The sequence below is a fragment of the Puma concolor genome, chromosome B4 (assembly GCF_028749965.1).
Source record: "Puma concolor isolate L17-30 chromosome B4, mPumCon1.1.hap2, whole genome shotgun sequence".
Classification (NCBI taxonomy): domain Eukaryota; kingdom Metazoa; phylum Chordata; class Mammalia; order Carnivora; family Felidae; genus Puma; species Puma concolor.
Genome location: NC_141673.1, coordinates 25,536,857 through 25,556,502, shown reverse-complemented (window position 1 = coordinate 25,556,502; position 19,646 = coordinate 25,536,857). Strand labels below are relative to the sequence as shown.

At 36.6% G+C, this 19,646-nt stretch overlaps 2 protein-coding genes across 6 annotated transcripts in view; one reads left to right on the top strand and one right to left on the bottom strand.

Moving 5' to 3' along the window:
• The window catches only part of METAP2 (methionyl aminopeptidase 2), a 35,114-nt gene extending 32,291 nt beyond the window's left edge, over positions 1-2,823 (top strand). For both annotated transcript variants that reach the window (XM_025926558.2, XM_025926557.2), the window contains exons 9-11: positions 704-807; positions 1,318-1,433; positions 2,136-2,823. In XM_025926558.2, coding sequence (XP_025782343.1) covers positions 704-807; positions 1,318-1,433; positions 2,136-2,388 — 473 coding nt within the window. In that variant the 3' untranslated portion in view covers positions 2,389-2,823. The remainder of the gene's footprint in view (positions 1-703; positions 808-1,317; positions 1,434-2,135) is intronic.
• A 2,183-nt stretch (positions 2,824-5,006) lies between these two features.
• Positions 5,007-19,646, bottom strand: part of USP44 (ubiquitin specific peptidase 44) — a 56,169-nt gene continuing 41,529 nt past the window's right edge. For all 4 annotated transcript variants that reach the window (XM_086712619.1, XM_086712618.1, XM_086712620.1 and 1 more), the window contains 4 exons: positions 15,772-15,967; positions 13,302-13,410; positions 8,034-8,239; positions 5,007-6,866 (listed from right to left, as the gene is read on the bottom strand). In XM_086712619.1, the coding sequence (XP_086568745.1) occupies positions 6,667-6,866; positions 8,034-8,239; positions 13,302-13,410; positions 15,772-15,967 (711 nt within the window). In that variant the 3' untranslated portion in view covers positions 5,007-6,666. The remainder of the gene's footprint in view (positions 6,867-8,033; positions 8,240-13,301; positions 13,411-15,771; positions 15,968-19,646) is intronic.

The window sequence follows — 19,646 nt, the reverse complement described above, 5'->3', positions numbered from 1 at the left end:
ATTATGTAGGCCAAAGCTTTCTGGAATTTTCTACACCCTGGTGGCAGTCCTGCTAGATTCATTTTGTGTCCTGGGATCTTCAAGCCCTAGGACTGGAAGTCCAACACCCCCCTTTGTCAACTGAAGAAAAAACTGTATGAGTTGGTTTGTGAAAAAAGTAAAAAAATGTATGGTTTTACATCCTATCATTTCGACACAGTATCCACATTTTCACATTACCTTTTGGTCCATAACTGTAAAAATATTTTTTGTTTGTAATCACTGTGTACATGACATGTACTGTGTAATATAACTTTATATTAACAGTACCTCCTTAAGGGCACTTGGCTGGCTCAGTCCATGGAGTGTGTGACTCAAGGTTGTGGGTTTGAACCCCATGTTCGGTGTAGAGATTAAATTAAAAAAAAAAGTTAAAAACGAATGAAAAACAATACCTCCTTAGATGACCCCCCATTGTTACCTCATCACATAGTTTTTTTTTTTCCCATCATCCCCCTTTACTCCGTTCTAGTTTTTAGTAAATTGCAATTAACATCTTTTCTGTATTCTGCTAGTTTTCCAGTTTGTATTTAACTATGTCAATGCGAGGTTATTTAGTAGTGCAGTATCGTTTTTAAATCAATGCTTGAACTCTGTGCTAGAAAGCCAAGAGATCTGTTTGTGCTTCTGGAAACCTTGAATAACTGTTTTCCTATTATGCCAGTGAAACCAATCCGTAACCTAAACGGACATTCAATTGGGCCGTATAGAATACATGCTGGGAAAACAGTGCCCATCGTGAAAGGAGGAGAGGCTACAAGAATGGAGGTATGTATGCCATACATACAAAGTGTTTATTGTGAAGCATTCTGATTTTTTTTTTTTCCCTAAACTAAAGTTAGTGATAGTTGAGTATATAGTATGTTGAGCAAAATTAACTTGCCATCTTTACTGGTCTGTGTGAGTATGCAAATTGTGTCTGGTCAGGCTAGGGCTCAGTCAGCTATGGAAGTTGGGTATGTCAGAGGATTGTTCATTCAACACATAATGAGTATTTACTAAGCATCTCTTAGATGCCAGTCTCTTTAGTAGTCACTGAGGATGTAGTAGTGAACAAAATAAAATTCCCTGCCTGTATAAAGCCTACATTCCAATAGGAGGACATAGACCAAAAAGTGCTAAGGAGATAAAGCAAGGAAGGGTGGATGACTACCAGGGGGTTATTTCATGTTGTTTCTTATATGAAGTAAATAATAACCTCAGCCTGAAGTTAACAAATGGCAATTTTAATTGGTTCTGAATTTTTCTTCTCTCCCCTTGACCTTACATATTCTTTAGGAAGGAGAAGTGTATGCCATTGAAACCTTTGGAAGCACAGGAAAAGGCGTTGTTCATGATGATATGGAATGTTCACATTATATGAAAAATTTTGATGTTGGACATGTGCCAATAAGGTGAGAGACTGTAGTTTTTATAGGAGTATTAAGCTTCTTTTCCCAGTTAGTAGCATTTTTAAAAATGTGACAAACATTCACAGTGGTATATTCATTAATGTACAGTTCTATAGCCTACCAGTAAGTTGTGTGGATTTTTATAATACAGCAAGGAAATTGGCCTGTTAAAAATCTTAACTGAAATGAAAATGATATAGGCAAGTATTCTCTTCAGATCCAGTTTCTAATAATTGTTAATACTTTCAGAATCATTTTGCTGGCATTTCTAGGTTTTTGTTCTTAATATTTTCCTATTGATAAACTTTCTATTTTTAGCTTTTTTTCCCCCTTAAACTTTTTGGAGAAGATGGTTGAAGGATGGATTTATACCTCCTTTATGTGCAGGTCTTTCAGCTTGGTGCACAAAAAAGGAAATTACCACCATAATACTGTTGATGAGTCTCTCTACTGGGAATTTAACACACATATGTAGACACATAAATAAATACGTAAGATAGTCTTCAGGTGGTCTCCCATTCAGCTGCCATCTATAATTAGGTATGGGCTGTTATACATTCTGACTTTTGAATGTTGAAAGAGACAAAAAGTTTTTTGAAGTTAATTACCAAGTAAAACCACAGCTACCATATGAGTTTTCCTTAATGGGGAAAATGAGTTGGTAACTTTTTAGCCACCTGTTAATTTTGGATTTTCTCCTCTTAGGCTTCCAAGAACAAAACACTTGTTAAATGTCATCAATGAAAACTTTGGCACCCTTGCCTTCTGCCGCAGATGGCTGGATCGCTTGGGAGAAAGTAAATACTTGATGGCTCTGAAGAATCTGTGTGACTTGGGCATTGTAGATCCATATCCACCATTATGTGACATTAAAGGATCATATACAGCACAGTTTGAACATACCATACTGTTGCGTCCAACGTGTAAAGAAGTTGTCAGCAGAGGAGATGACTATTAAACTTAGTCCAAAGCCGCCTCAACATCTTTTATTTTCTAAGCTTTGTTGGAGTACATTATACCACAATTAATTTGCAACATGTTTGTCTGTTTAACAGTGGACCTATGTAATGCTTTTATCCATGTTTAAAAAGGAAGGACTTTGATCAAATGCAAACCATCTAATGTAATTAGCCAAGGAAAAAGCTTTCAGGACTTTCAAATGTTAACTGTTTTTCCCATCTAGGAAATGCTATAAAGCTCAAATTAGTTAGGAATGACTTACACATTTTTTGTTTTAAAACACCTAAGAGATGCTTTTCAATATTTATATTGCCATATTCTTAATTGAATGCTTTGAATGACTACATCCAATTCTGCACCTATACCCTCTGGTATTGCTTTTTAACCTTCCTGGAATCCATTTTCTAAAAAATAAAGACATTTTCAGATCTGAGAGCTACATTTCAATGTCTGTGGTTATAATTCTGCACAGGAAATAGCTGAACTTAACGTAGGGAAATGTAGAGCCTTTTATCTGGATTGTAGACCTCTACACTGAAACTTTTCTTCTGACATAATGGCTAAAACAAGATCTACACATGCATAATGTGGGAAAATCTTCACAAATTAATACAAAGCTTTAGGAAAGGTTTGCCTTTATTTTCTTTTTAGAACCATATTAGTCTTTGTCTTTCATTTTTTTCCCATGACATTATGAAGATTAATTGAAACATGACCTGGTAGATACATTGTACCAACTTGAAACCTTGATTTAGTAAAATCTCAACATTTAGATCCTTTATCCAGTGGTAGTTTTTATCAGGAAATGTATTCAGCTTGCTCAATAAACCAAAAGGGCATTTAAAACTACAAATACTAGAACAGGAAAACTTCCCATACTTGGATCTTGCTATAGTTAGAAAAGTTAAATTGAACTATTAGGCTTTTCCATTAATGAATCAAATTCACCCTGCCCCTTGACTGGCTTGAATTAAAAACTAGTGGCATTTCAGTTACACTAATTATGGCAGCTAAGTGCGTAAGTTGAATGTAAGATACCTAATACTTACTTGTTTAAACTGAGTCCCACTACAGATTCTTGAACAAATTGCCTGAATTCTTTGTAACCGATTTGTTGGGAATGTTCCAACACAATTTCAAAATTGTTTATGTACCAAGGTAAAGCCTTAATTTGTATATGCTTTAGCACAATAAGATTCACTGCCTCTGGGATGCTGTTTAGTTTGTATTTTGTTTAATGTTTTTCTTATAGGAAGAAAAACTGGATTTCTGTACTTAGATCATTTATTATATATATAGCATTAGAGCTATAAATGTTGTCTTGTGGGGTAAACAATCTAGTTTTCAGTTATATGAGCCATGTTTATTATGGTGCTAATGTTCAATAGCTACTTTCAAATTATTTTCTCCAGTTTCTGTGATGTGCTAGTGGCAGAGCTCACAAGCTCATGCTTAGACATGTTATAGGGCTTGGGCCCTCCAGCTAGTTCTCTTGGGGTTCTGAGTCCATACTACTTTGATGTGTTTTGGTGGAAGATATAAAGTATCTCAATTAATATGCTCAAGAGTTTTATAATTTACCCTGTGAATGAAGAATATTGGAGCATTATAAGACCTCTCTTTAGCAGTAGGGATCTCAAACCAGTTATGACCTCCAAGCTCTCTTCCTAGTAACTCTTGTGAGCAGTAGCATCGCTGCATGCCCCTGGAATAGCTGGAAGAAATATGATCTTGTAAATAGGAAAGCTGTCACTTAAAAACATTGTATTGTTTACCTACTAGCCATGTATCTCTTGAAATCATTTTGTTATGTTTACAATGATGTACCTTATTAGTAACAAATTATTAGTTGATGTTTAACAAATAGTGCCTTTAGTAAATTATTTTACAACCAAAACACGTTGTTTTTTGTTAGATCAACTTAGCCGAATGTAGAAGTCTACACTAAGATGTACAATAAGAAATTTAAGTTTCTGTTCATTGGCTAGGTTTTGGTTTTGTAAATTTAATACACCTCTTTATATCCATTTTAGATTTGTAGCAAAATTGAGCATCAAGTACAGGATTCCCATATACCCCCTTGACCTCACACACATAGTCTTCCCCTTAGGTTTTAGTTTTGAGGGATTAAAAAGTAAAAGGGTCGGGGCACCTGGGTGGCTCAGTCGGTTGAGCGTCTGACTTCGGCTCAGGTCATGATCTCACAGTCCGTGAGTTCGAGCCCCACGTCGGGCTCTGTGCTGACAGCTCAGAGCCCAGAGCCTGGAGCCTGTTTCAGATTCTGTGTCTCCATCTCTCTCTGAACCTCCCCCGTTCATGCTCTCTCTCTCTGTCTCAAAAATCAATAAAGGTTAAAAAAAAATTAAAAAAAAAAAAAAAGCTATGTGCATACATATAGGTGTGTATACCTTAAAAAAAAAAAAGTAAAAGGGTAAGTCACTTTCTTTCTCATATATTTTTATATTGAAATAAGTACTGAAACATCTATACCATTACAAACAGCATATCTTGCAGAGTTGTCTTTAAATTATCTCCCTAAAACCAGGTGCTAAAGTGTGTAGCAGTTTACCCAAGTATAAAGTAATCCTTGAAATTAAAAAAGGCTAGACTCAGGTATCTTGACCACATAAATCTTTAATGAGGTATAATTACATTAACAGTTGAGGTAACAACTTGCATAGGTAATTAAGTGAAAGATTTTAAACTTTAGCCATTTAATACTCAGGCTGTATTTTGGCATAAATGACTTGTCTGTTCAGTGATAAATTCTCATTGCACTTCATGATCAGCTGCCCCAGCAACTTGCTCTCTGAAATTTAAGGAAAATTTGCTAATAGAGGTCCTTTTCAAGCTTATACTTAATAGATGAACACTGGCAAAAAACAGCATTCTATAGGGTATTATCTTTCATGAAGATTTCAACCTACAAGCAAACCTAAAAAGAATAAATGATCTTCCAGGGGTTAACACTGAGCCAAGATGTGAAATAGCTGATCTATAGAGGTTAGCGGATGATAAATTAGCAGCAGTAGGAATTTAAAGAGATCTAGTAAGATTATTTGGGAAGAGCAAAGAGTATTTCATAACATATTTATCATAAAATGGAAGTTTAGATAGTTTTTTTAAAAGGGCCAAGTATTTGAACATCTGAGGTTCCTAGTCTTCACATAATCGGAGCAAGAGTGAGTAATCCAAGCCTATTTAGAAAATGAGATTTAGAAAAATTATTTAGAAAAAATGAGATGCTGAATATATTGCCCAGTTGCCAATTTTGAACAATTATCTTCTCTGTCCTAAGCAATTTTTTCTCTTAAAGAAGACTTATTTTTTTCCTTTAAAAATCTCAAGATATGATACAGTACAAAGCTTTTAAGAGATCTAATGTTAAACATACAAAAAAACCTCACATCCAAGTTAAACTGTACTTGCTTACCATAATACACTGCTGAATTCAGATTTTTGATAAGACTGCTTTATTAGAATCTGGACAAACCTGTTTGCTGCCAAACAAATCATTATAAGTCCGAGCTATCATTGTTTTCATGTCCACAGTACTGAAGTAATTTAAATATACTATTTATAAAGCTGTCATTTTCATTTGTATGAAGTTTGACTATGCCAAATAAAGAACAATTATTAAAACTTACTACATTTTTGAAAAAAATGAAGTTCCTTTAATCAAAGGAATGTTCTGAGTCCTGTAACACACAAAGCCTCAGGAGTATCAATTAGTGTGACTGATGAGTATTTAGGTAATACCTTGGTATTTCACAGTGAATGTAGTAGTTTAACTGCCGTCAAGGGGCAAAGGTAACTTCACTATGCAAATGGACTGAAAGAAATTTTTTCTTTTTTGGTAATATCATTAGTGAAGACTATCTAATTTCCACCTAATAAGAATTTGTATAGAAAATACCTACAAAAGCTAAATAAAAAATGTATAAAATGATGCCACCTGAACTTCAGTAAAAGATTGCACAAATTCATGATCTGAGCCAATTAAGACATGAAAATATAAAAGAAGTAATGCCAGTATGAAGTAAACACTGAAAGTTTAAAACTCCCAAGTACTTGAGAAAAGTTTAGTTACCTGCTGTCATTGATATACATGTTTATGCTAGTTTTGTCTCTGTAAAAACCGTTTTGTTGTGGATACAAAATGTATAAACTGTGCACTGATTCCTAAGTAAAAAATTAAAACAATGAAGCTCAAAATTGTAAGCCCTTTTAAAAAGTATATATAAAATCACAAGAAGAAAGCCCCACTGTCTTTGGATCAGCTAAGGATTTCATTAGAAGAGGTATCAGCTTCTTCATTGGGATGTTGGCTACCAGACAGGAGTTCTGGAGGCAAGAGTTTAGAATGTCCATTCTCAGTAACTCGCTGGGTATAAAACAAGATATAAGCTTGGGCCTTGCATACTTCATCCATAGTGCACATGCTTAGCTTGGAATCATTGCAGTGTACCCAGAACCCTAGAGTGAAGCACAGAAATATACCTTAATGTTTATAAAGGAATTTTAGAAGTTTCTAGTATAAATTAAAATGGATTTAAAGGTATTAGTTTCAGTAAGAGTTAAAGTTTCTTTGAAGGGAAAATAATTAGCCAACTCCTTTCTTTTAAATAGTTTGGGCAGTATGTTACTCTGGATTTATCTACCTTTATTCTACAAGTAGTTTTAAGTTAAAGAATCTGATTAGTTCACCTGACACAATCTTTAATTCCAGGTATCATTTTACCAGTTAATGCTTTTGCTACTAGTCATACTGTAAAGCAAACAGTGTACAACTCGCTCTTGGTAGTTTATTGTTAAATTAATTGCCTTCGTGGATTATGTGGGCTTTCTGTCCACACGTCTTTTGTGTTTATTTTGTGTAGGGTGAAGGGAAATGGTATGAATGCGGAGGCTCAGTCGTCGTTCAATAGTAGGTAGGGAAGGGAAATAAAAAAACCCTAAGTCACTTGTTACCTATGAAGACTGTCCTTGAGGGTCCATGGAGGCAGTAAATTAAAGTGAGTTTTGTTAAAACCTAAACTCAGGGTTTATTCTAAGTATCTGTGATCCCAGTTTATTAGATGGTCTGTTCTCTAGCAAAATTAACTAGATGAAACCAGTAAACAGAGGACTTGCCCTTAGAAATATGCCTGTAATAAAAGATAGCACTAGGGTGCCTGGGTGGCTCAGTTGGTTAAGTGTCCGATTTCGGCTCAGGTCATGATCCCACAGTTCGTGAGTTCAAGCTCTGTGCTGACAATTGGGAGCCTGGAGCCTGCTTTGGATTCTGTGTCTTTGTCTCTGCCCTCCCCCACTAGTGCTCTCTCTCTCTCTCTCTCTCTCATAAATAAACGTGAAAAAAACTATATAAAAAAAGATAGCACTGAATTAATGCAACCATTCTTACTATCTTATTGCTACAGCCTTTGAAAGTCAAAACTACTACAATCCTGCAGAAAATATCCATTTTCTGCACAAACTCTCAGTTTTTTTTATGAACTATAGAAGTATTCTTGAAAGAAAACAAAAGGTCAAGTGGCTTCACTTAAGATGATTTAGTGGTCAATTTAGAAATTGTAAAGCCTAAACTCCAGCTTCCAAATTTGACCCAAGATAAAATACTTTTCCCCATCTACCCATCTATACCTCCTTCAGAATTATAGCAGTAGGCAGTGTAGTGTCCTGAGCCAAATCCTTTCCCATGGTGCATTACTACAGCAGATAAGTCATAGATAAAACATTCTGGTCTGAGGGATTTCAGGGATTCCCTGCAGCAATAAGGCTCCATGTTTAAGATTTCTTCAAAGCCAACATGAACACCAATTTTCTCTCGGTTATTACGTCCTGACCACCTGTGAACAAACCAGGGTAAAATTATTAAAAAAAAAAAAAAAATCAATGGAATATAAACATGTGCCAGGTTCAGACAGTCATAATAATAGGTCTCAGTATAGAATACAAAGTATCATATGTAAAATAATGTAAATATAAAATCCCTTCAATGCTGAAGGTGGCTATAAATGGAAGAATTTAGGCTTATTAAACAGGTCTAGTCAGGTTTTAAAGTATTTGCCTTCTGTAGTTAGATGATAATATAGGAAGAAAATTAATATAGGAAGGAAATTACGGCCCTATGGCAGTTTCCCCCTTCTAATGGATTAAAGTACCAAAGGGTTTTTAAATTTTTATTTATTTTTTTTAGAGATTGTATTTATTTTTCATTAAAAAAATCTTTTAAAGGTTTATTTATTTATTTTGAAAGAGACTTACAGAGTATGAGTGGGGTAGGGGCAGAGAAGGGGAGAAACGAATTCTAAGCAGGCTCCGCACTGTCAGCACAGAGCCTGACATGGGGCTGGAACCCACAAACCTAGGATCATGACCTGAGCTGAAATCAAGAGTCGGATGCTCAACTGACTGAGCCACCCAGGCACCCCTAAAGATTTTAAATAATCTCTACACCCAACACAGGACTTGAGCTCACATCCCCAAGACCAAGAGTTGTAGGCTCCACCAACTGACCAGCCAGGTGCCCACCAAAAGGTTTTTAATTCTCTGTTGCCTTGTCACACCATAAGGGAGATACCCCAGAAGCTAGAGTTTGTACTTGGGAAACATACTCTGGATCCTTCTTGGCCAGATGTGGAGAAAAAAACAGAACAAAACCTCTAATTCCTCAGAACACTTCAGAGCTCTTCAAAAAAAAAAAAAAAAAAAAAAGGAACTGTGACCCTTCCTTGTAGGTCAGCAAAATACTCATTAGGGATAGAACTCTAATAGTGCCTCTATACTGTCATTTTCCCAGCCTGTTGGTCATCCTTCTTGGTACTAGATCAAAACATGGCAAACAATGTTTTTATCATACACAGAGTATGAGCTGGTGCTACAAGGGAAAATAATGTAATACACGGTTGTTCTTAGAAGGGATTATAATGCAGCTTGGGTACTGTGGTGCAGGGACAAAAGACAGCCATTGATGAAAATATAATAGCATTAAAGTACTAAAACATGAAGTTATAATAGATAAAAATAAGTAGACAAAGGAGAAAGGAATATAGATAGGTTTTGTGAAGTCCAAATATGTGAAGATGCTATCAGTACAATATAAACTGGTATGGAACTAAAGGTGAGACTTGCAAATTAAATGGACTAAGACTCATATCCCAATCCTTCCCCATGAAATGTATGAAAAATCCTACATCCAGTGCACCTTTAGTCAGGATGGAAGACCAAGCACGTTAAAAAAAAAAAGGGACTTGCTTAACGTAAGTTCCTATAATTCTTATCATTCACAAGTTTATATTTTATTTAACCATAAAATTCAAACCTTACATTATTTAATAATGCTCAATAAACACTTGTATGCCATCTAAATAGACAATTGATTCCTATTGATAAGTTTGGCACCCAGTTTTTTTCTGCTGATACAGTAAAATGTGGGTGCCTGGGTGGCTCAGTGGGTTAAGTGTCCAACTCTTGATTTCAGCTTAGATCATGATTTTTTAAAAAAATTTTTAATGATTATTTATTTTTGAGAGAGACAGAGCACAAGTGGGGGAGGGGCAGAGACAGAGGGAGACACAGAATCGGAAGCAGGCTCCAGGCTCTGAGCTGTCAGCACAGAGCCCGACGTGGGGCTTGAACTCACAGACCATGAGATCATGACCTGAGCTGAAGTCGGACACTCAACTGACTGAGCCACCCAGGCGCCCCTCAGATCATGATCTTGAGGTTTGTGAGTTTGAGCCCTGTTTTGGGCTCTGCACTGACAGTGCGGAGCCTGCTTGGGATTCTCTCTCACTCTCTCTCTGTCCCACTCATGCTCTCTCTCAAAATAAATAAAACACACACACAAAAAAAGAAATAAAGTAAAATGATAACAAGATAACACTATACCCTAAGTGCACAGTGGTTTACTTCAAAGAGAAGGGAGAGAATAGACTGGGAGGCACACGTGGGGAGCTTTTACGGTACTAGAAACGTTCCATTTCTTATGCCTTTTCAGAGGCTCCTGTATGCCCCTCTGCAATCCCATTCTCCCTTTTATCTTTTATATATCCTATATATTTTATACACTGGCAAATCTTCAAAGATGAAGAAAAAGCAGAAAGACAAAGTGGTAAAGGCAGCATAAACAAAATCTCTGAATCAGAAATAAATATGGCATGAAGGGTCAAAAATGTTTTGGGCAGAAGATGGAAAGGGAGTCAAACAGGTTTAACTCTAAGGAAAGCTTCAAATACCAGGTTAAAGCAGCAATTATGAAGAACAGGAAGTTCTTTAACAGTTTACAGTAGCCGATTCAGTACCAATTTATGTAACCAAAATTTGAGTCCTTTCAGTTTTTTCTTTACAGAATCTCATTTATGTTCTTACCTCTCCATGCTCCCTGGCCCTGGAATACAACATTAACCTCCTAATTAGTCCTCCAGTTTCCACTCCACTTGATTTTATGCACAATGGCAGGTCTTGCCTGACTCCACTAAACCTTTTGTTTATACCCTTCCCTGTTCCTTCCTCCATACCTTTGTTCATGTTGCTCCCTTAGGCTAAAGTGCTCCTCCTTCTGTACATGCCCCATTCGTTCACTTAGTAAATATTTTCCGCCAAATACTATGCACAGAATTTGGTTCTGGGCCTTGGGATACAGGAATGAAATAGACAACATTCCTGTCCTTACTGAGCGTCTGTTCCACTAGCAGAGGAAGAGAAATAAGTAAACTACTAATTGCAGGTGATGGGTTCTGTCATTTAAGCAGAAACAGGGTAATATGATAATGAGGGTTGGGTGGTACTACCTTTTTTTTTTTTAGAAAAAAAATAGAGAGCTTGAGCAAGGGTGAGGGGCAGAGGGAGAAAGAATCTTAAACGCTCAGCATGAGCCCGACACAGGGCTAGATCCCACAACCCAGGGATCATGACCTGAGCCAAACGCGAACCCTTAACTGAACGGGCCACCCAGGTTCCCTGAGTGGTGCTACTTTTAAGTAGGATGGTCAGGGAAGTCTGCTCTAAAGAGATGACATATAAACTGAGATCTGAATAATATAAAGACCCCTATGCCATAAGAGAGGCTTTGGGAACATCAGCTAACTCCCTCTTCTAAGTCTCTGATAAATCAATTTGTATATAATTTGTGATACTTAGTATTTCTATTTCACCACTATTTCTGTGCATGCCTGATTATAATCTTGAGAAAAGGAACCTACTTTATAGTCCCCAAAGAATATAGAACAACATCTTGCATTAACCAGCATTCACATGTTATTTGCTTACTGTACCTTTAACAGCTTCAATAAGTAACTGAAATAACTGACTAGAGTTAACAGTGAATATCTCTGGGAAGTGGGACTGAGAGGAAAGAGGTACTTATTTTGGGCTTTTACTTTACCTTCTGTAAAGTTTGAATTAAAAAAATATATTATTGGGGCACCTGGGTGGCTCAGTTGTTTGAGTGTCTGACTTCAGCTCGGGTCATGGTCTAGCAGTTCGTGAGTTCGAGCCCCGCGTCGGGCTCTGTGCTAACAGAGCAGCCCGGAGCCTGCTTCAGATTCTGTATCTCTCTCTCTCTCTCTCTCTCTCTCTCTCCCTCCCCCTCCCCTGCTTATGCTCTGCCTCTGTCTCAAAAATAAGTAAATAAATGTTAAAATAAATAAATATTTTAATTATTAAAAAAACTTTACATTTTTTAATGTTTATTTATTTTTGAAGGAGAGAGAGACAGAGTGTGATGTGGGGAGGGGCAGAGTGAGAGGGAGACAGCAGGCTCCAGACTCTGAGCTGTCAGCACACAGCCCGATGTGGGGCTTGAACTCACAAACCGTGAGATCATGACCTGAGCCGACGTCAGACCCTTAACCAACTGAGCCACCCAGGCGCCCCAATTATTAAAAAAACTTTAAACAAGCAAAACCCAATATGTATGAAAAACATGGTCTCAGTAGTTTTCAAGTCCTAGCACATAAAGTCATTTGAGATTAGAATAAGCTTTAAGGTTATTAAGAAAGGTTAATAAGAAAGCTTTAAGGTTAACATGGTTATTACAAAGTATGAAACCATATGCTTTGCTTAACCAACAGTTTTGCAAACTAATTCACCTGACTAAACATATTTCTGAACACTAGAATTTTTTTTTTGTTTTTGTTAACTGCTCTTAGTTGAACTTATTTTTCTGAGAATGAAGCAATTGAGCCAAATCCTCTAAGTTATAAAGACTTTTATACCCTCACTGAGCATATTTTAAACTCTATAAGCAGAAACTTACATGGAGAATAAGATTACTGAGCAGACCAAAATGGGAGGGGTCGACTCATTAGCAATGTATTCTACAAGGGAAGCAAATCAGAAGTTTAGTTATTAAATGTAGTGTTTACTGGTCAAGGCTAGAGATAATGACAGGATTTTTTTTGTCTTTAAAAAAAAGCAGAAGTAGGGGTGCCTGGGTGGCTCAGTCAGTCAAGCATCTGACTCTCAATCTTGGCTCAAGTTATGATCTCATGGTTCCTGATATCTAGCCCCACCTGGAGCTCTGCTTGGGATTCTCTCTCTTCCTCTCTCTCTGCCCCATGCACACACACTCTCAAATAAGTAAACATTTAAAAAGTAAGTAAATAAATAAGTGAATGCAGAAGTAGGTAGATGTTACTAAGTCATCTGCTAGCCCAGTATATACTACTAAAATTTGATTCATTATGTGTGTTAAGTTTTAAAGCATGATAAGCACAAGGAATGATTAAATGAGAAGTGTAAAGTTGGAGGGGAGCCTGGCTGGCTCAGTTGGTATATCATGTGACTCTTGATCTTGGTGGTGTTAAGTTCAAACCCCACGTTGAATGTAGAGATTACTTAAAAATAAAAAATCTTTAAAACAAACAAACAAATGAAGCATGTAGTTATAATACCACTACTACTAACCTGAATCGTTTGAGATGTAGTCTGAGAACCTGAGGTAGGTGACAAACCATAAGCTGTTTTCGTGCTTCTGTGAGTACAACTGATTTTGAGGAAAACCTTCTACGTTTTGCTGTGATATCAAAGACAGAATGAGAATCAAATTTAAAGATACAAAGAAATGCTGAGTAAATACTTTAGACATGTATTATTAAACATCTTCTCTGTCACAGGCATTGTACTGCGCTAGAGATAAGGACATACTTGCTCTAAAAAAAACTTGTAAGTACAAACATGCATACACACAACTTAAGAGCTAGTCAAGGTAGATATGTACACAATTCAGTACATGATTTTTTTTTTTAATGTTTTTATTTATTTTTGAGACAGAGAGAGACAGAACATGAGCGGGGAAGGGGCAGAGAGAGAGGGAGACACAGAATCGGAAGCAGGCTCCAGGCTCTGAGCTGTCAGCACAGAGCCCGACGCGGGGCTCGAACTCACAGACCATGAGATCATGACCTGAGCTGAAGTCGGACGCCCAACCAACTGAGCCACCCAGGCGCCCCAATTCAGTACATGATTTAATATAATCCTGCAAATAAGGCAACAGAATGATATAGTGCTACAATATTTAAAAATGGATTTGGCTATGCCAATTAATAAGAAAACTTTCCCTAAACATACTTTAATATACACTTCCCAAATTCTTCATTTAAACAATTATCATGGTCAGTTCATTTACTGAATTTAATCAGAATCCCAGTGGGGACAGGTTCATAATTGCTCAGAACACCCTTCCCCACTTCCTGACACAGCAGTCCTTTACCAGCTCTGTGTCTGAGGACTCCCTCGGTGTCTTGCTTTTGCTATTTTAGTACAAATCTTAAAACAGGTGGCATTTTAGATTCTTTCTGTTGTCTCCTCTGCTTCTCTTAGAGGTTCACCTATGAATTGTACCCTGCAGCTTCAGGCTGGGCCATTATCTACAAGTTTGCTCTGGACGCCTAGGAGCTGTCCTTCAACTTATACAGCAGCTCTGACTCCAGTCACAGCAATAGCTGCTTCTCCTGTAGGGGGTGGAACCAGTCCCCTATGAGGCTATCCTCTAAGCCATCTCCACTTGCCACCAGAAGACTTTCCTCCAAGTCTCTGCTCCTGACATCCAGGAATCCAGCGCTGCTGAATGTCCTAGACCTACATTTGGATTGTCTCCCTGAATATATGGCCCATGTATAGCTAGATAAGTGATGTCAACTCCCTGACTTATAATTTTAAACACTTGCCTGTATGTATTAAATTAGAGTAGCTCTTTTAGGCCCAACACACACACACAAACATATTATAAAATCATATTCTGTATTCATTCATAGTATCTTTCTATTCCCAGATTTGGTGATGAAAGCATCTAGGACCATTCACATTTATGTCCAAGAAAAAAAAATACTTCACCATTTGAATTTGATAAGGTTTATTTTGTTCTAACCTCATAAATGTTAGGGTTATATATTTATAACAGAGTTCATATTAGACAGCACTCAGAAAATGTCAGCATAAGCCATTCTAAGAAAACCATCAATTGATGTGACATTTCTTCAATGCTGGAACATCCAATATTTCTTTTATATTACTTAGAAGTTTAGTATCTAAAACCCTAGAGTCATTTTTTCCAGACATGGAAATTAGAAAGAATACTTGAAAATATATGGTATAAACACTAAGATGCCACATGTACATTGATAGAAAAGATAGACACCAGCTAAAGACACAACAGATCTGTCATGGTTTTATATACAATTTCCCTGGAGGATGATGCTTCTCTTTAACTGCAATGGCTGTTTCATCCCCCAGTGCTGGGTTCCTGTGCTCACCTCTATGACAGAGTTTCTCATAATAGATCTTAATTGTCTGTTTCTTCCATTAGGAATGTAAGTACCTTAAAAAGTATTTTATTTCTATCCATAGCAATTAGAACAATGACTAATATAGAAGAGACAGTAGATGGTTTTTGACTAATTCTTTGTTTTCATGAAACCAATTTCCATACAGCAGTCCGCCTATATATTATGTCCTATTATCTAGCTATGCATACACACACTTATACGCATATATTATCTATAGATCAGTGTTTTGATATGTAGCTAAAAGACTCAGCAAACATTACATTCAGTACTAAATAATATGCCTTCTTTGACTATTCCCCGTTGCTACTTTATTCTGTCTCACATATTAAGTTTAAATTTCTTATTTTATGAATTCTTTCTCTCCACAATTGACTATAGGATAAATTCTTTTAATATCATCAGAAGGCAAAACAAACACATAGTTCACAAATGCCAATTATAAAGTAGAAACATCTATCCCAATTTCTTTTGATGAACTACCAAACTTTATTTCCAGAACTACTACTTGAGGAATTTTTTACGCTTCCTCTCATTTGTGTTTCTCTTTGCTAATCTTAGAAAAGCAAAGAGAATATATAGTCTCTACTTACAGTTACACTGGTCACATACGTAGATTTTTCCTTCTAAAGCTTCAGTTTCTGTGAATTTGGCCAACATTTCAGTAACCAGACATGGCTGGGAAGTAATATCTTTTCCACTGCATTGGTATCTTTCTGGAAATTCCAATGACAAGTCCCAGAAAGGTTCTATGGTATTTGATTTGTTGTCACATGCAACACATGTAACCTGAAAATAAAAATATTAGTTCCTCAGATTACAATCCTTCTGTCAAAACACTTACTCCTTTCACTATAGAGGTCAGTAAATTAGTTTTTCTTATGAAAATGCACCATCAGAATTCTGAATAATTTGCTTTGTATTATTTTCAGGGATTTTTTTTATTATTATAATTTTTCCTTTCAATGACTGTCATTAAACCCATTATGTACTGGTGGGCTTTAACCAGTAGGCATTTAAAAAACTCCAAGGCCATTAGTCAAATCTGAATGTAGGTTTAAAAAAAAAAAAAAAAAGACAACTGTGGACTCATTTAATTTGGTATATGTGTGTGTATGTGAGAGAGAGATTTATGTGCATTTAATTTAATATGTTTAGATTATTAGACTTGTTCTTTGTCCTTTTTCCTTCCTCATCTTTCACTAATTTTCTCTCCAAATCCCTATAACCTCTTAACCATGATACAAATAAAATACTATTTGTATATTTTTATATATAGTATATTAGTACGTGTAGATTTTGAAGCCCTACCAACTGATAATTTCAAAAGCCAATACATTTAATGTAAATGGTGTCATCACACTCTCACTTAAAACAAACATCACTACATCAAAATCTTCACCAAATATAGGAACTACAAAGAATACGGGGCAGTTCTAACAACTGACATAGGCAATAGAGCAACTGGAAAGGGAAAGACTTATAACTTCAGTGAAACACTCAGCAGGACTTAATGTTGAAGACAGACTACAAATCTAATAATCCCCACATGATAGATTACTAAACTCTTTCATAAAGTTACATTCCTGGAACAGGCAACAAAATAAAGAAGCCAGGTCTAATGTAGATTTTAGATTTAACAAATTGACACAAAGAAAAGAACACTCTTGGTGTTTGTCTGGGGACTCATTTGGGCCAGGTTTTAACCTTTTGAGAACAGTTTATTAAAGGAACCAAGCATCTGAATCTCCTGAGATAACCATATTCCTAAGAGTTTATTACATGTCTAAAGGAAGAGAGCAAAAAGCTGGCATAAAAATTTTTATTAATTTCAAGTCATCCATAAAAGAAAAATAAACACACAGGCACTCTTGCACTATTCAAAATATAAAATATAAAATTCTGGAAAGAAATTTGTACTCAAGTATCGAAAGACCTACCTTTTGACAAAGTAATGCTACTTCTAGGGTTCTGTCTTAAAGAAATCATTAGAAAAAATGTCTTATAACTTTATAATAACAGAAAAACTGCAACTATTTTACAAGTCAACAATATGGGAATGGGTAAATAAATTATGGTATATACATATAATGGACATCGACATGCTGTAAAAAACAAAAAAAGGATAAAACATTTTAAAGACTGAAAAATCTTTTTTTTTTTTTTTTTTAATTTTCTTTTTTTGAACGTTTATTTATTTTTGGGACAGAGAGAGACAGAGCATGAACGGGGGAGGGGCAGAGACAGAGGGAGACACAGAATCGGAAACAGGCTCCAGGCTCTGAGCCATCAGCCCAGAGCCTGACGCGGGGCTCGAACTCACGGACCGCGAGATCATGACCTGGCTGAAGCCGGACGCTTAACCGACTGCGCCACCCAGGCGCCCCAAGACTGAAAAATCTTTACATCATAATGAAAAACTACAGGCACCTGGGTGGCTCAGTTAGCCATCTGCCTCCTGATTTTTGTTCAGGTCATGATTTCACGATTGTGAATGTTGAGCTCCAGTCAGGCTCTGTGCTGAACATGAAGTCTGCTTAAGATTCCCTCTCTCTCCCTCTCTCTCTCTCAACAACAACAACAACAACAACAACAACAAAAAAAAAAAAAAATGAAGAAAGGAGATAAATTCATCATGACCACACAAGTTGGGGAAAATATGTATAAATGTGCAGAAGAAAAAAAACTAGAAGGAAATATACCAAACTATTAATAGTTTTTATATGTGGATTGTGGGGTTATGGGATAAGGGGATGGTTTTTCTTTTACTGCATAGATTTATTGTATCATATAGGTCCTTGGGGACTATATATTACCTCTATTTATAATAGTGCATTAAAAAATTTTTTTTTTAATTTTTAGGTAAGTTCTAGGCCCAACATGGGGCTTGAACTCACAACCCCAAGGATCCAGAGTTGCATATCCTACCGACTGAGCCAGCCAGACACTCCTATAATAGTGCATTTTATTATTTTTTTCCTCTCTCTTTTTTTTAAGTTTATTTATTTATTTTGAGAGAGAGTGTGTGTGCAGATGGGGGAAAGGCTGACAGAGGGAATCCCAACCAGGCTCTGCTCTGTCAGTGTGGAGCCCAATGTGGGGCTTGAACCCATGAATCATGAGATCATGACCTGAGCTGAAGTTGGATTCTTAATCAACGAAGCCACCCAGGCACCCTTAATAGTGCATTTTAAGCTTTTGCATAAAAATGGCAGAAAAATAAAATTGCATGCAACACAAGAAACAACTCTAATTTGCTATTTGGCACAATGTAGAATCTTTACATTTCTGAAACATTAAGTGGAATAAAGATCACAGATACACCCAAGGAATAATTACATTTGAAATACTTAAACTACAGGCATGCATGGCTGGCTCAGTTGGTAGAGCATGTGACTCTTAATCTTGGGATCATGAATTCAAGCCCCACTTTGGGCACAGAACTTCAAAGAAATTTTTTTAATGTTTATTTTGAGAGAGAGAGAGAGTGTATGCACAAGCAGGGGAGGGGCGGAGAGGGAGAGAGAACCCCAAGCAGGCTCCATGCTGTCAGTGCAGAGCCTGACACGTGGCTCCATCCAATGACGCTGGGATCATGACCTGGGCCAAAATCAAGTCAGACGCTCAACTGACTGAGCCACCCAGGTGCCCCAAGCTTCAAAAAAAAAATTTTTTTTTTAATATTTAAGCTACATTCTAGCAAAGTATGCTAATGTTATAAAAACAAAAGGTGGTATCATTACTGTGAAAGTTGAAATGAGGAACAGAGGCAGGTGTGCAAGAGGAAGGAAATGACCTAACAGCCAATTGCCTAAAACAAAAAAAAATTTAAGATCTATGCTATGGAAAAGTAGAGAACCTTATGTCTAGTAATAGTTTACCAACAAGTCATTAGAGTTATTAATTGGATTAAAGATCCTGGTTTTGTGATTCCTTTTCACAACAAGGGAAACTTTTACAACAGTAATTAAAATAAAGGAAAATCATTTAGGATTATTTTCAATGAAATCACACTTACTTAAAATTTCCCTACCTACTTATTAAAGCTTTCAGACCTTGCCCTCGTGGATTTTATAGAAAGTCTTCCAGGGCTACCTCTTGGTTCCTAAAATTATTCAAGTGTGTACCAAATCCATTCCCAGTACCGCAGCATCTTCAAATCTGTTCCTTCCCTAAGGCATTAAACCCTCTCTTCTCAATCTCTCAGAAAATGAATTTAATATTATCAACCTAAGAAGCTTTGTTTCCTGATTCCCTCTTCCCACAAAAAAAGCTTTTTAAAAAATGTTTATTATTTTTTTTTTTTTAATTTTTTTTTTCAACGTTTATTTATTTTTTTGGGACAGAGAGAGACAGAGCATGAACGGGGAAGGGGCAGAGAGAGAGGGAGACACAGAATCGGAAACAGGGTCCAGGCTCCGAGCCATCAGCCCAGAGCCTGACGCGGGGCTCGAACTCCCGGACCGCG